The sequence below is a fragment of the Crocodylus porosus genome, unplaced genomic scaffold, assembly GCF_001723895.1.
Source record: "Crocodylus porosus isolate Cpor-Errol unplaced genomic scaffold, CroPor_comp1, whole genome shotgun sequence".
NCBI classification, from domain to species: Eukaryota; Metazoa; Chordata; order Crocodylia; family Crocodylidae; genus Crocodylus; species Crocodylus porosus.
The window spans coordinates 36,627,420-36,640,071 of record NW_017728912.1 but is presented as its reverse complement, the minus strand read 5'-3'; the positions used below and the strand labels follow the sequence as shown (position 1 = coordinate 36,640,071).

The 12,652-nt window shown below is 42.1% G+C and overlaps 1 protein-coding gene across 1 annotated transcript in view; it reads left to right on the top strand.

Annotated features, from left to right (window-relative positions):
- Nucleotides 1-8,102, top strand: part of LOC109309309 (mitochondrial inner membrane protein COX18) — a 12,115-nt gene extending 4,013 nt beyond the window's left edge. The window contains exons 5-7 of the mRNA XM_019533973.1: nucleotides 1,610-1,722; nucleotides 4,872-4,979; nucleotides 6,617-8,102. Of these exons, the coding sequence (XP_019389518.1) occupies nucleotides 1,610-1,722; nucleotides 4,872-4,979; nucleotides 6,617-6,787 (392 nt within the window). The 3' untranslated portion in view covers nucleotides 6,788-8,102. The remainder of the gene's footprint in view (nucleotides 1-1,609; nucleotides 1,723-4,871; nucleotides 4,980-6,616) is intronic.
- Nucleotides 8,103-12,652: the final 4,550 nt, after the last annotated feature.

Genomic DNA, 12,652 nt, shown 5'->3' with positions numbered 1-12,652 from the left:
GTGTGTCCCTGGATCTGCACAGGCTGGAGCTAGGGCTGCACCAAGCTCTTCCTGGTGGGGTGAGGCTGCTCTGAGACGGGGCTATGGGGGGAGGAGAGGACTGCAGCCACAAATTCGCTGTAGCCCCTTCTCAGCACAGCCCCAGCCCTCCCTGTGCAGATCCAGGGGCACACACTGCCTAGGGGGACAAGCAGTGGGAGCAGTGGTGGGAGCCACTGCACGAGCAGACAAGTGCCAGACCAGTGTCTCCTAGCCAAGTGGTGTGCAGCAGCAGGAGCTGCCCTTCTCCCCCTCACTCCCTGGATGAGCCATAGCTCCATGCCATACCCACCTTGCCCTAGCTGGGCAGTGCTTGCCCCAGCCCTACGCCTCCCTCCCCACAGGGGCCTTAATCTGCCCCCCCCAGCCTCTTCCCTCCTCCCTCCCTGTCCATCACACCAGACTTACCAGCTGGAGGCAGCTCCACGCTGCTGGTCTGTGCTTCTCACTGTCTCCTGCACTGAACAGCTACGCGTGTGCATGGGCCATTTATCGGCCAAATTATTGGCCTGATATGGACAATTTCCGATCAAGTAAATTTTCTTTATATTGATGCCGATCCAATGTTGGACAAAAAACAGATCTACAGAAAACAGATCAATATGCCCATATTGATTAAGTCCCATGATATCTATAATGTAAGAAATACATGGTCAGTGCTGGTTCCTGTATTAATTCATGCACGTGGTGTTTTAATGTTACCCCTTTTTTATACTTAAGTGGGCATAGCTTTAAAATACTTATGCCCTTTTTGGCACTTTAGACTTTAAAAGCTATATATTATAGAGCTCAGTAATATGATATTTAGCCCATTAATGTGTAGCATATTCATTTTTAAGAGAGTCGGTTTTCTACTATTACAAAATGTATTTTGTTAATGAAAAAATTGATTCAGAGCAAGTTACTTGTTATTATTTGCCTGTTTCAATCCTTGTCAGCCAGTTAGCTCTTACTTTTATATTTCCTTATGTCATTCAGTTGGCAGGCTGTGCCCGTAAGTGCAATGATTTAATTTAAAAGTCTCTTTAAATGCTTTGCTTTAACAGTATTCAGTATGTAAACAAGGTGAAACTAGTAAGTTACTTTTTCAGAGTATATTTGCAATAGATATGTTATAAGAATGGGTTAATTTTTAAATTCACCCTTTGAAGTTCTTTGAATTGTATAGTTCCTTTATGGCATTTAGTGGATTATATGTAGGTTGTTTTTCAGTCTGTTTATTTATGTGTACACGTGTCAAATGTCCAGAAACGCATACGATTATTAATATACAGCTTGCTTGTAAGTTCATACTATTACTCATCATAAGAAGGAGCTTTTCTTCTTGAAATGCATAAATCTCATATAGGTATTCCCTCCTCTACGTCTAAGGGAAAGACAGGAAGATTGTTAGTTACCAATTGTTACTAACCAATGTATTGTCACAAATAGTACAGAAATGTTCACTTGTAGAGCCAATTTTAAAAGCAGAATTCTGCCCAATTTAAACTGATGTTATGGTGAGAGTGATGCATTGATTGATGTACGTGTGTGTGTGTGTGTATAATTTTTTTTTTAATTAACTTCACAGTTCAGAAACAGTTTTGTTCAGGTGGAATTCTGTGGTTTACAGACCTCACTGTACCAGATTCTACATGGATTTTGCCAGTCGTGCTTGGGATCCTCAATTTGTTAATAGTGGAGGTATGTTGATGATAAAGGTTGGACAGGTATAAAAGTATGTTCTTTTCTGCATGATTAGGAATCATTCAGGGCTGTCTTTATAAAATATGGATATACTATGGCCATTTTGAATTATAAACTGATACAGAACAACTACAGTTTTCCCTTCTACAGTATATTTCAGGGGTGTGAATACTGGCTCTGTGTGGAGCAAATGCTGATTAAACTCTGGTATGTCATTTTGGATACTGATTTTTAGTAGGTCAACCTTACTGAAGTTTAATCGTCACTCTACAGTATCTCCTGTGAGAAGACTAAGTAGCCTACTCCCATTTATTACTCTGACAATGCTATAACTTAGGATAAATTTTGGTGCATAAATAACAGTCCTGGGGGCTGCATTTATTTTTGGCTTGCTTTTCCTTAGTAGATCGCTAGGACACTACTTTTAATGCACCACAAATGATGGCTACATATATAATAATTGTGATTCTGAAGCAAGTGGTGCCCAAACTTTTTGCCGTGTGTGCAGGATGGGTGGTACCAGTTCCCTCTGCAGGCTGGATCTAGCTGTGTCTGCTGGGGGCAGGGCAGAGCAGCTCCAATCTGGATTTGTTGGGAAGAAGGGAGTGGGGGGAAGCAGGCCTGATCCAGGCCTGTGGACGGGGAGAAATGGCTTGGCCCAGTCTTGACACGTTGGCAGCCTGCCCCTCATCCTGCTGCATAGGCAGTGGCCCAGGCAAAGCTAGATCTGGCTGCATGAAGCTTCCACTGCTCCCTGTTGTCAAGTTTCCAACCCGTGAGACCAGCAGGCTGGATGTCATGCCTCTACAGAGCCAGAGACTGAGTACCCCTGTTTTAAAGGAGCAGCAAGCTTTGATAAAAAGTAAATTAAAGTTTTAAGTTTAAAAAATAGGGAAAAAAAGTGGCATGTTGTTAAAGTATGAAAGCAGAGGGATTGTGACATTCGATGAGGAGATGATGTAGGGGTTCTTTTGTTTCTTTGTCAGTTCAGACAGTAAATGCTGAGATGAATCCATTTTCCAAGTAAGCAAGTGTCGTATACTTTCTACATTTATGCAGATATGGTCCACAGTCTTTAAGTGGCTGAAATTTCTTATGTAGCAAAAAAGAGTTTGCTTCTGCACCTAAGGCCCTTGCCACTTAAGTCGTGACTAACCAGTTAGTTGCATCTTTAAGTTATAAGCTGGTCACACATTAAAACAATTAATGGCATCATAAAACAAGGAATAAGCCACAAAATTATTCCAGAGAAAATGTGTGCTAACTTTGAGGCTGGTTTCTCTGACACCAATAATTCAGTGTGTGGCCAGGTCCACCCCTGAAGCTGAGAGCCCTGTCAGCTCACTGGGCTCCCAGTGCACCATGCACACTAGAAGCTGGGAGCTTACAGCTAATGGGGTTCACCATGTACTCCTGTGGCTGGGAGCACCATGTGCTGATCTGGGCTCCCTGCTGCAGGGGCTTGCCATGTGCCTCTGTGGCTTGTAGCCCTGCAGCTGATCCCACCATGTGCACCCAGGGTTGAGAGTCCACACCAGCAGTAGGGCTTCCAACTGCAGGGCCACATGGTGCACCCTTGTGGTTAAGAGCCCAAATCAGCTGCAGGTCTCTCAGCTGTAGGACTGCATGGTGACCCCAAGGCTGGGAGCCCTATCAGCTATAGGCTCTCAGCCTCTGGGGCACATGGTGTGCCCCTGTGGCTGGGAGCTGGATCAGCTGATGGGGCTCCCAACTGCAGGAGTTTGCCGCTTGCTGGTGCTGGCAGGGGGGAAGGGGCGGGCAGGATCATGATCCTTAGCTCCCACTGCACGGGCAATAAGGTGTGATGGGATCTGATGTTTGATCCCACAACCATGCCTCCTGCCATGCACACGCACTTCAAACCCTATCACACCTTATTGCCCATGCAGGGAGTGCCTAGGATCATGCTCTCAGGCTCCATCTGCACCAGCAGGTAACAAGATCCTGCAGCTGGGGGCCCTGTCAGCCAATCCAGGCTCCCACCATGGGGGTACACCATGTCACCCTATGGCTGGGAGCCCTGAAGCTGATCCTGCACATCTGGCAGGGGTCTAAAAAAACTACAGTCCCAGCTTTGCGAGTACTTAGTGTCATAAGAGAGGTTACAGCCCCACTAAAAACAGATTGTAAAGAGATCGGTCTTTTGTTTGTATTTTGGAGCTAAAACTAGTAAAAGAGTTGCAGTGTACATAGAATTTTAGAATGTATGTATGAAAGAATGTTTTTAAAAAAACAAGAACCTACTTTGCTCCTTGTATTTTGTGGGGTTTTTAATAATTAATTACACATACACCTAAATTTTGGGTATATTAATGAATTATATGCAAAAGTCCATGGTCTCTTTCCTGGCATTTTCAACTAAGTCACAAGTTTTGGTTTTTTTGTGAAGGGAGCAAATTAAGCAGAAAATAAAATAATAAGGGGAAAGAAGGATATTTCATACTTTTAAATTAACTTCATCACACATTCTTGTTGATCAATTCTTCATTTTCTTCCAAAAAAATGTAAACACATGAATTGGAAAATACAAACTACATAGAGAGGAGGCCTGACTTCATGTTCTTTTAAAATTCCACACATTCTTGTTACCTTTTAAGATACTGAGCATCTCTCTCCGTCTTTCTCATTTCCATCATCCACCTAGATTTCATTTATGCTCTATTTTATATTTTCCCAAGTAATTTGGCTTACAAATTTCTTGAAGAATGATAGTCAAAGTTTGACTGTTCACCTTCTGTGTTTTTTCCAGTTATTTATCAAACTGTTTGAGGATGATTAGCTGTGCCTTTTAACAGTCTTCTCAGAGGACTGTGCTTGAAGACCAGGTGTTAGAAGCTCACTTAATGTTCAAAAACTTATTCTGTGAAGTGATATTCTCTGCAGATGTTTTAGAAGAATGACTGATACAAAATTGGCTAGAAAAATACTGAGTAGTGTCTGTAAGAAACCAAAGGGATTAGAGGGAATAATTTATTAATGTTTTTAAATGTACTTGATTGGAACACCCCAGTGATTGAAAATAATATTTGTGAACAGAATACATGGTTGAAAAACATTTAACATTGATAAATCAACTCTAGTTTTCAATATTTAAAAAAAATCTTTCTTCCCATCTATCTCCTCAGATCTTTTCTTTTAGAAACCATGAGCTATCCAGGCTCCAGAAGTTGGCTACCAACTTGAGTCGAGGGGTGTCTGTATTAATGATCCCTATTGCTGCTTCTGTCCCTTCAGTAAGTACAGAACCATAATGATGTGTATTGTAGGGGTGTGCGAAGCAGGCCCTATTCAATTTCAATTTGGATTCAGCCCGAATTGGGGACAGTTGATTCAGTTTATTGATTTGAATCACTGTCCCTGATTCGATTCAGCCAAATCCAAATCTGAAGATTAGATGCTGATTCAGAGAACCAGTGATTCAGACATAGGCACGGCTTTAAAGGTTTTTTCTACATACCTTGTGGTACCAGCATGGCTCATGATCGCTGCAATGCTGGGGCGCAGGGAGCATCGCACAGAGGGTTCTGATTCAATTTGGAGAGATTAAAGGGTCCTCAGGTTTGATTCAGAGATTCGGCCACCCTAGTGTATTGCACCAGGGACTCTGCAGCAGCTTGTAACTGCTGGCCACACTTGATGGTTCATGGTGTTCAATGTGCAATACAAATGCATGTTCTATATTGAACTGTGTTCAAGGAATATTGCATGTAGGATCCGTAGCCTAATATATTCTATATAGAAATGCTGGTATTTTATTTTCTTCTAATACATACAATGTGATGTCTTAAGCTCATTACAAGTTATTTATTGTTACATACTTAGGAAGTGGTCAGTACTTGTAAGATATAAAATAACCAGTAACTTATGCCAAGCAGCTCACAATCCACAAAACAGACCTAGAAAAGACAGAACAGGAGATCCAGAGGGAAAGTGCATTTCATTTTTTTTTAATCATAGAATCAGAAAATTAGGGTTGGAAGGGACCTCAGGAAGTCATCCAGTTCAAACCTCTGCTCAAAGCAGAACCAGCCCCAACTAGATCATCCCAGCCAAGGCTTTGTCTAGCTGGATCTTAAAAACCTTCAAGGATGGAGATTCCACAGCTTCCCTGGGTAACCTGTTCCAGTGCTTTACTACTACCTTCCTAGTGAGAGAGTGTTTCCTAATATCTAACCTAAACTTCCTTTGCTGCAACTTGATACCATTGCTCCTTGTTCTGTGATCTGCCACCTCTGAGAATAGTTCCCTTGGCCTCTCCTCATAAGGGCACATCCCCCAGCTCTCTAACCATTTTAGTTGGCCTCTCTCCAATTTGTCTGTTATGTTTTCTGTACTGTGTGTGAGGGGAGAAGGGTCAAAACTGGACAGAGTATTCCAGATGTGGCCTCACTAGTGCTGAATAGAGGGGAAGAATCACTTCCCTTGATCTGCTGGCAACACTCTCTTACTAATGTAACCCAATATGCTGTTGGCCTTCTTCACAAGGGCACACTGTTGGCTCACATTCAGCTTTTTGTCCACTATAACCCCCAGGTCTTTCTCTGCAGAGGTGCTACTTAGCCAGTTCGTCCCCAGCTCGTAGTGGTGCATAGGATCGTTCCATTCTAAGTGCAGGACTTTGCATTTGTCCCTATTGAACCTTAATGGTTGGTCTCATAAATCATCACCTTTTTACAGAGGGTTTTTAAACAAAAGTGTGTTTGGAATGGAAGCCATAGCTGTTAAATATAAGGTATATTTAGGAAGGTTGCTATATTTAGGAGGGTTGCTCTAAAAAAGAATAATCAATAGTTGTAGTTTGAAGTGTTGTTGGAATTTCAGTGCTTTTATTGCACTTTGGGTTGTTGAATATGTTATTCTCTCATTACAGTCTATGGCTTTGTATTGGTTGTCCTCCAGCTTCATGGGACTGTTGCACAATCTGTTGCTGCGCTCACCTACCGTTCGTCAACTGTGTCATATACCAAAGACCAAATCCTGTTCTGAGACTCCTTACAGAGATATTTTTGCTGCATTTTATGCCAGATACTTCTTAAAGTGATTCATTTTGTCCTGTTGGAAGAACTACTTCATAAAAGCAACAAGGGTCATTGAGAAGTGATAAAGTTCTGAAATGTATATTTAATTTTATACTGCTGCCTTTAGAATTGTGTTTATGTTCCTAACCAAGTACTGGTTGTCTGATTCCATGAGAAATGCACTGGATATTCTTGATTGCTAGGCAGGCTAGATTTTGTTTCAAGGATGGTGTTTTGTAAGTGTGTAAGCAAGATGGGATGAAGAAGGATGTTAAATAAAACTGGATGATGGAACTCTTCTATTTTACAACTAAACTGACTAAACTGATTTTGCCTATAGTTACCTATATTTTGCACATAGTTGTTTAGGGAACAACATGAATATTTTTTTTGAAGACTATATACCACAGTGGGTTGTAATTGCAAAGATGTTCCTCTCTCCGGATTCTGTAGTGATCATGTAGTCAGTCAGTTGGCCTTCAAATAACCCATGTTGTGGTCCTAGTGACAATTATGATGGAAGCTTTTTTTTGTGAAACTACATGCTGAACTAATTGCCTCTTTGTTGGCACTGTCAATGAACTCATCTGAAATAAGATCAGAACCTAAGGGTTTAAGCAGTGGGGAGACAGTTTCACTGCCACCATTCACAGGGTTTTTGGCTCTGATGTTCACCTCTTGTGTAACAAGACTGGGCAAGTCACTTCAGCTCTTCATGTTGCAGTTTCTCAAGTATAAAATAGGGGATAATTAATTATACTTTCTATCAGTGTTCTGTGTGAAACATAAATATAATTGTTCTGGAATCAGTCACAGGATTTAAATTCAGGAGGTTCTCAATTGTATGAAATGGGTGTAATATCCATTAAGAAACTAATTAGTAGAATGTAACATTAAGTTGATTATGTTAAAAGAAAACAAGGAAGAGTAACTATGGGAACCAAGGCAAATAGCTAGATATATATGCAACACCAAATGCCAGTGATGTCACAGTTATTCATTGCACATATTGAAAGATAAATGGGTACAAAAATACAACCAGCAATTGCGAAATAGGCAAGAAAGTGTTATTTGGTAGCATGCTTAATGACAGCTTGTCATATGCAACAGGAACACCCCCCTTCCTCCTGCCATTGCATATGCGGTGCTCACAGTTGGGAAATGAGGCCTGGGAAGTTACCAGATTCTTCAAAGGAAACTAGAACAACAGACCAACTGGAATCCAACAGTAGGACTAATGATCTGAAACCATATGTCAAAACTTATATTTCTAAATAAATCTGGAATATGAATTGCAAATAGGGTACTAAGAACAAACCTACTAAAGTCCCACACTAGGAGTATAGAATGGGTGTGTATATAAGTGTTTAAAACTAAACACTAATTCAGCTTCTTCCTGACAGGTTTCTGAATTTATAAATCATTCATTATTGCAGAATATTGCCTTAGTATATTTGTGTCTTGTTACAGTGAATATTAGAGGGTTAAATTCTTTCAGGTAAAGTCTGCTATAGGTCTCCTTCTTATCTCTCATCTCCAAAAAATACCAGATCTTTATTTTTTAAAGTAGTTTTTATAATAGTCACGCTTGGATGCCATCCTCTTTTTTTTGCCTTTCCTGGCCATTATTTCCCCTGTCAGTCCTTTCTGTTTGAACTAATCTCCTTGTGGTAAGAGGATGTTTTTTGATGTCAGTATTGACTATCAATCCTAGATGGAGAGGACTTTATTTATAAATAAAATAAGAACAACTTATTATTAATGCAACTTGTGTTCAGGTCAATTGAAGGGGTCTCTGAATTCACTGGGAATTAGATTAGACCTTGACTAGTATGTCACAACTGCTGAAACCAGAGTAGGAAACAAGATCTAGCTTAAATGACCTGTTCTCCCAATGTTTGCTTTAGCATTGGGACAGATTTTTTTGTGTATTGTATGTCTTTTAGAGGTAAGTGCTGTATTTGACCCATTCAACTCTGTTAAAAAAGCAGAGAATAGAGAGGAGAAACAATGTGTTTGCCCCACACATTAGCCATGACAGAGAGAAGCTGGGCTTTTTGGAGGTTTTCCCTGCTTCTCTGACAAAAGAATTGCATTCATTTCTCTGCCAGTTGGCTAAAATACCTCCTGCTACTTGGAGCTGTGGAAAAGATTTGTCTCAGATTTGACAAGAAAATAATACGTAGAAGATTTTTTTTCCAAACATTTTGTTTAAAACTAAAAGTTTATAATTGTCACTCTTGGATTTACTTATCACCACTCCCATACACCAAGGTATATAATAGCATATATGTACTCACCAGAGCAGTAAGAGTAACACATCCCTGTATTTTCCAAAAACACTGAAAGATTTGACAAACAATATTTTCTCTTTAAAACTAAGATAGATTTAATACATCCGTGAGAAGTGCTAGACAGGCAGCTTTTGCAGACCTGAAATTCTGTATCCTGCCTGTTCAGTGCATGGCTAAGGGGTGCTACTTCCTCGCTTATGAAATAAATAGGCCATCGGTTGCAGAATAAAAGTTCACTGTGCTGCCTTCTAGATTGGTATTTTTAAAGGGATTCTCACCTACTGACTGTACAGATAGCAGTCAACCTTCACAACACTCCTATGAGAGAGAAGCAAGAGAAAGGCAAGACCAAAATTTAAGAAACTGCCTACTAATTTAGGTGCTTGTTGTGAAGTGCTTCTGAAGCCTTTTAATTTTTTTTTTAAAATCTGTGCTGAGGCCTGCTTCTCTGAGGGTGCATCTGTACAAGACTACAGGGCATCTACAGTAGAAATGGACCTCTAGATTGCTGGGTCTAGTTTATCATTTACTCCCCTGCCTAGGGCAACAGTATTCCTGTCCATCCAGTATATAACTTTAAGAGACTGCTTTCCTTCTCTGCCTCCTGTGGAGCATGATGCAGTATGGATATAGATGTATATGTAAACCTTTCTTTTTTTGTGGAGGCCCCAGACAGAAGCAACTCTTTGAGTTGGAAAACCTGAATTCTATTCCTAAGTCACTGACTGTGGCAAAGTCACTCAATCTCCATTTATTTCAGTTACTTCAACAATCCATTGCATCAAGAAATACTCAACTTTGCAAAATGCTTGAAGATCTGTGGTATGAGGATCTCTATTTAAGCAAAATATTGTGTGTATTACTTTGTATTACTACTTTTGTCCTTGTTTCTTGTATTTTATGATACTGAAAGACTTTCCAAGGCAAAGCCTTATACCCATCTTTCTCTTGCATGAGTTTCAGGGGAAGTAAGGAATCAGGGGGCTGGACTCGATGATCTCCCGAGGTCCCTTCCAGCCCTGATGTCTATGAAATTTAAAAGTAATAGAATTTATGTTAAATTAAGCAAGTTCTTACATTCTCTAAAGAAGAAAAGGAAACATTATGGTGTACTGCCTGAAGGTGGCGCCTGTGTATAAAAGTATTTCTACACATTTATATCAGTACAGAGTCATCTGCAGTGCTGCCAGTGTTTCTGGCTGTACTGTGGACAGTTGATGTTTCAGCATTAAGGGATACACGCAATGACCAATATTTCTCTTTGCCCTTTTTCTTCTCTTCCCTTAAAAGAATGCATCTCTGTTACATTTGCACATCTGAACACTGGAAGTAGGAAGTACTTTTGTGGCAGTTGCATTACTATGGCAGAGCAAGTTGGAGTCAGTTGGCATCTGTCAAGCAAGGCTAAAAGAGCATAGGATCACTGATTATTTACTTGTATGACTGTATCATACAGGAAAGATAATGTCTTATGAAGACTAGAAATGACATTCCTTTGAACCACAGGAAAAAGGAAAAACCACACATTCAGGAGGAGGTGAGTACCTTCTGCAGGAAGGGAAGCTAGAGACCCAAAATCATTGTCAGAACTCTTGCCTTTTCAGCAGGAAGATCTGTGGAGAACTTGTGGTGTAACCCCAGGCTGATATAACTTTTGAGGATGATACTGGGAAGAGAATTCTATTTACTGTTAAGGTTCAATTAAGTTTGCCTTATGCTTACATATTTGCCATGAAGATAGAGTTCTAAGTCCTAAACAGGTAAATCATTTGTATGACTGGTTGAAAAGGCATTTGAAAAGTAGTGTCAGTTTATTGCTATTGGGATAAAGAGCATTTATTTACTATATTTACTTGAATTTTCAATAAGGTATGTTCGCCCATCAGCAAGGGGGGAAGGCCTTTGTCTCTGATTTGTGCACCCGGGGGGCGGGGGAGCAGTAGCTACTTTGGCTCTGGTTCTAGCTTGAGGCCAGTCAGAGCCACAGGAGGTGCCTCCCCCCAGCTTTACTGTCAGGTGCAGCTTGGCTGCACCTTAGGCCGTGTTTACTTCTGGGCACAAGAGCACATAGAAACTGTCTCCTGCTGGCCAATTAGTATGGGTGAAACTTCTGCATGGCCCAGCAATGGCTGTGCTTTCCTGTACCGTGTTCCAGGAGAGTATGGAGCCCCAGTAGCATCTTACAGTACGGGGGGGGAAGAGGCAGAGAGCATGGAGGGGAGAGGGTCTAGCTCAGGCTTGTCCAACATACGGCCTGTGGGCCACCATGCGGCCCTCCAAGCCATTTTATCTAGCCCGTGATGCAGCTGCCACTGCGGAGCACGGAGCCACGGTGGCAGCGAGGCAGGCAGGGCTGGCCCACAGGCCCCAGCCCACAGCGAGGGAAGGGAAGCTGCTTATACCCGTGGGGCCGGGCTCATCAGTGAGCCGGGTCCTGCCCCTGCTGCCCCATGGACTGTGCGGCGTGGGGCTGCCCCAGCCGCACCTAATTAGACAAGCTGGGGACAGCATGTGGAGCTTCTTGTCTGGCTCTGCCCCTTGCCTCCAGCGCATGGCTGGGGGAGCTGCAGCGTGGCCCGCGCCCTGCCTGCATGTGTGGTAGACGGAGGCATGAGGTAAGTTCCTGCGCGGAGCTGGGGGTGCCTCTTCCATATCTCTGCAGTATATGCCTACAATTTCTATTTAATTAACCACAATGACCATGATCAAGTTAGTAAAGGATCTCAAGGATAGGTTAGTCCAGGGCTGTTCAGATCTGGTGAGGCTGTAGGCCCCAGATAACACCAGCATGTGTTGCACAGGCTGCATGGTGTGGGGGTGGACCCCTAGGACCCCCTCACTGCATGGGCTGCTCCAGCAGCATGCAGAACCCCATCCTCAGCCATGCAGGGTGCATTTGCAGGACATGGACCACTCTTCCCCACCCCACAGGCCTTTCTCCCTTGTATAGCAGTGGGAAAGGTGCCTGCCCAAGCCCATGCCCTATATATTAACTGCTTGCAGATCCTATGTAGACTGTGGGCAACATCCTGGCCCCTACGTGGGGTCTGCAAGCAGTTAATATATAGGGCGTGGGCCAGCAGGTAGTCAGCTGGGCAGCTCTAATCTAGTCCAACCCCCTGCACAGAAAAATGATGTCCTGTTCCTAATCCTTACCAAACATACATACTTTCTGAAAACCACAACATCCCTAGGCACATTTCCAAACCCATTTCATTGCAACTTCCTGCAATTTCATTGGTGTAAAGGTCACGTGACATCACTTTCTGATGTGATACCACTTCCTGTGAGGTCTTTGAATGTGGCCCACTGGGTGATTAAAAAGTTCGTGATTTGGCCCCAAATTCAAAAAGGTTGGACACCCCTGGTCTAGCTGCTTGACCTGCCTCCAGCCACTAGTTTCCCTGCTGTAGCAGTGAGAAATGAAAATTCAAGACAGCCCTCTGATAATTAGATTCTGTACCTAGAAAATGATAGCATTTATGTTTATATAGAATCTAATTATTGGGAAGGTAGTCTTAAATTCAGGGTCACCTTAGATGCAGATAAATTGTTTATTTGATTTATAGTCCCAGAGGAAAATATAACTCCCAT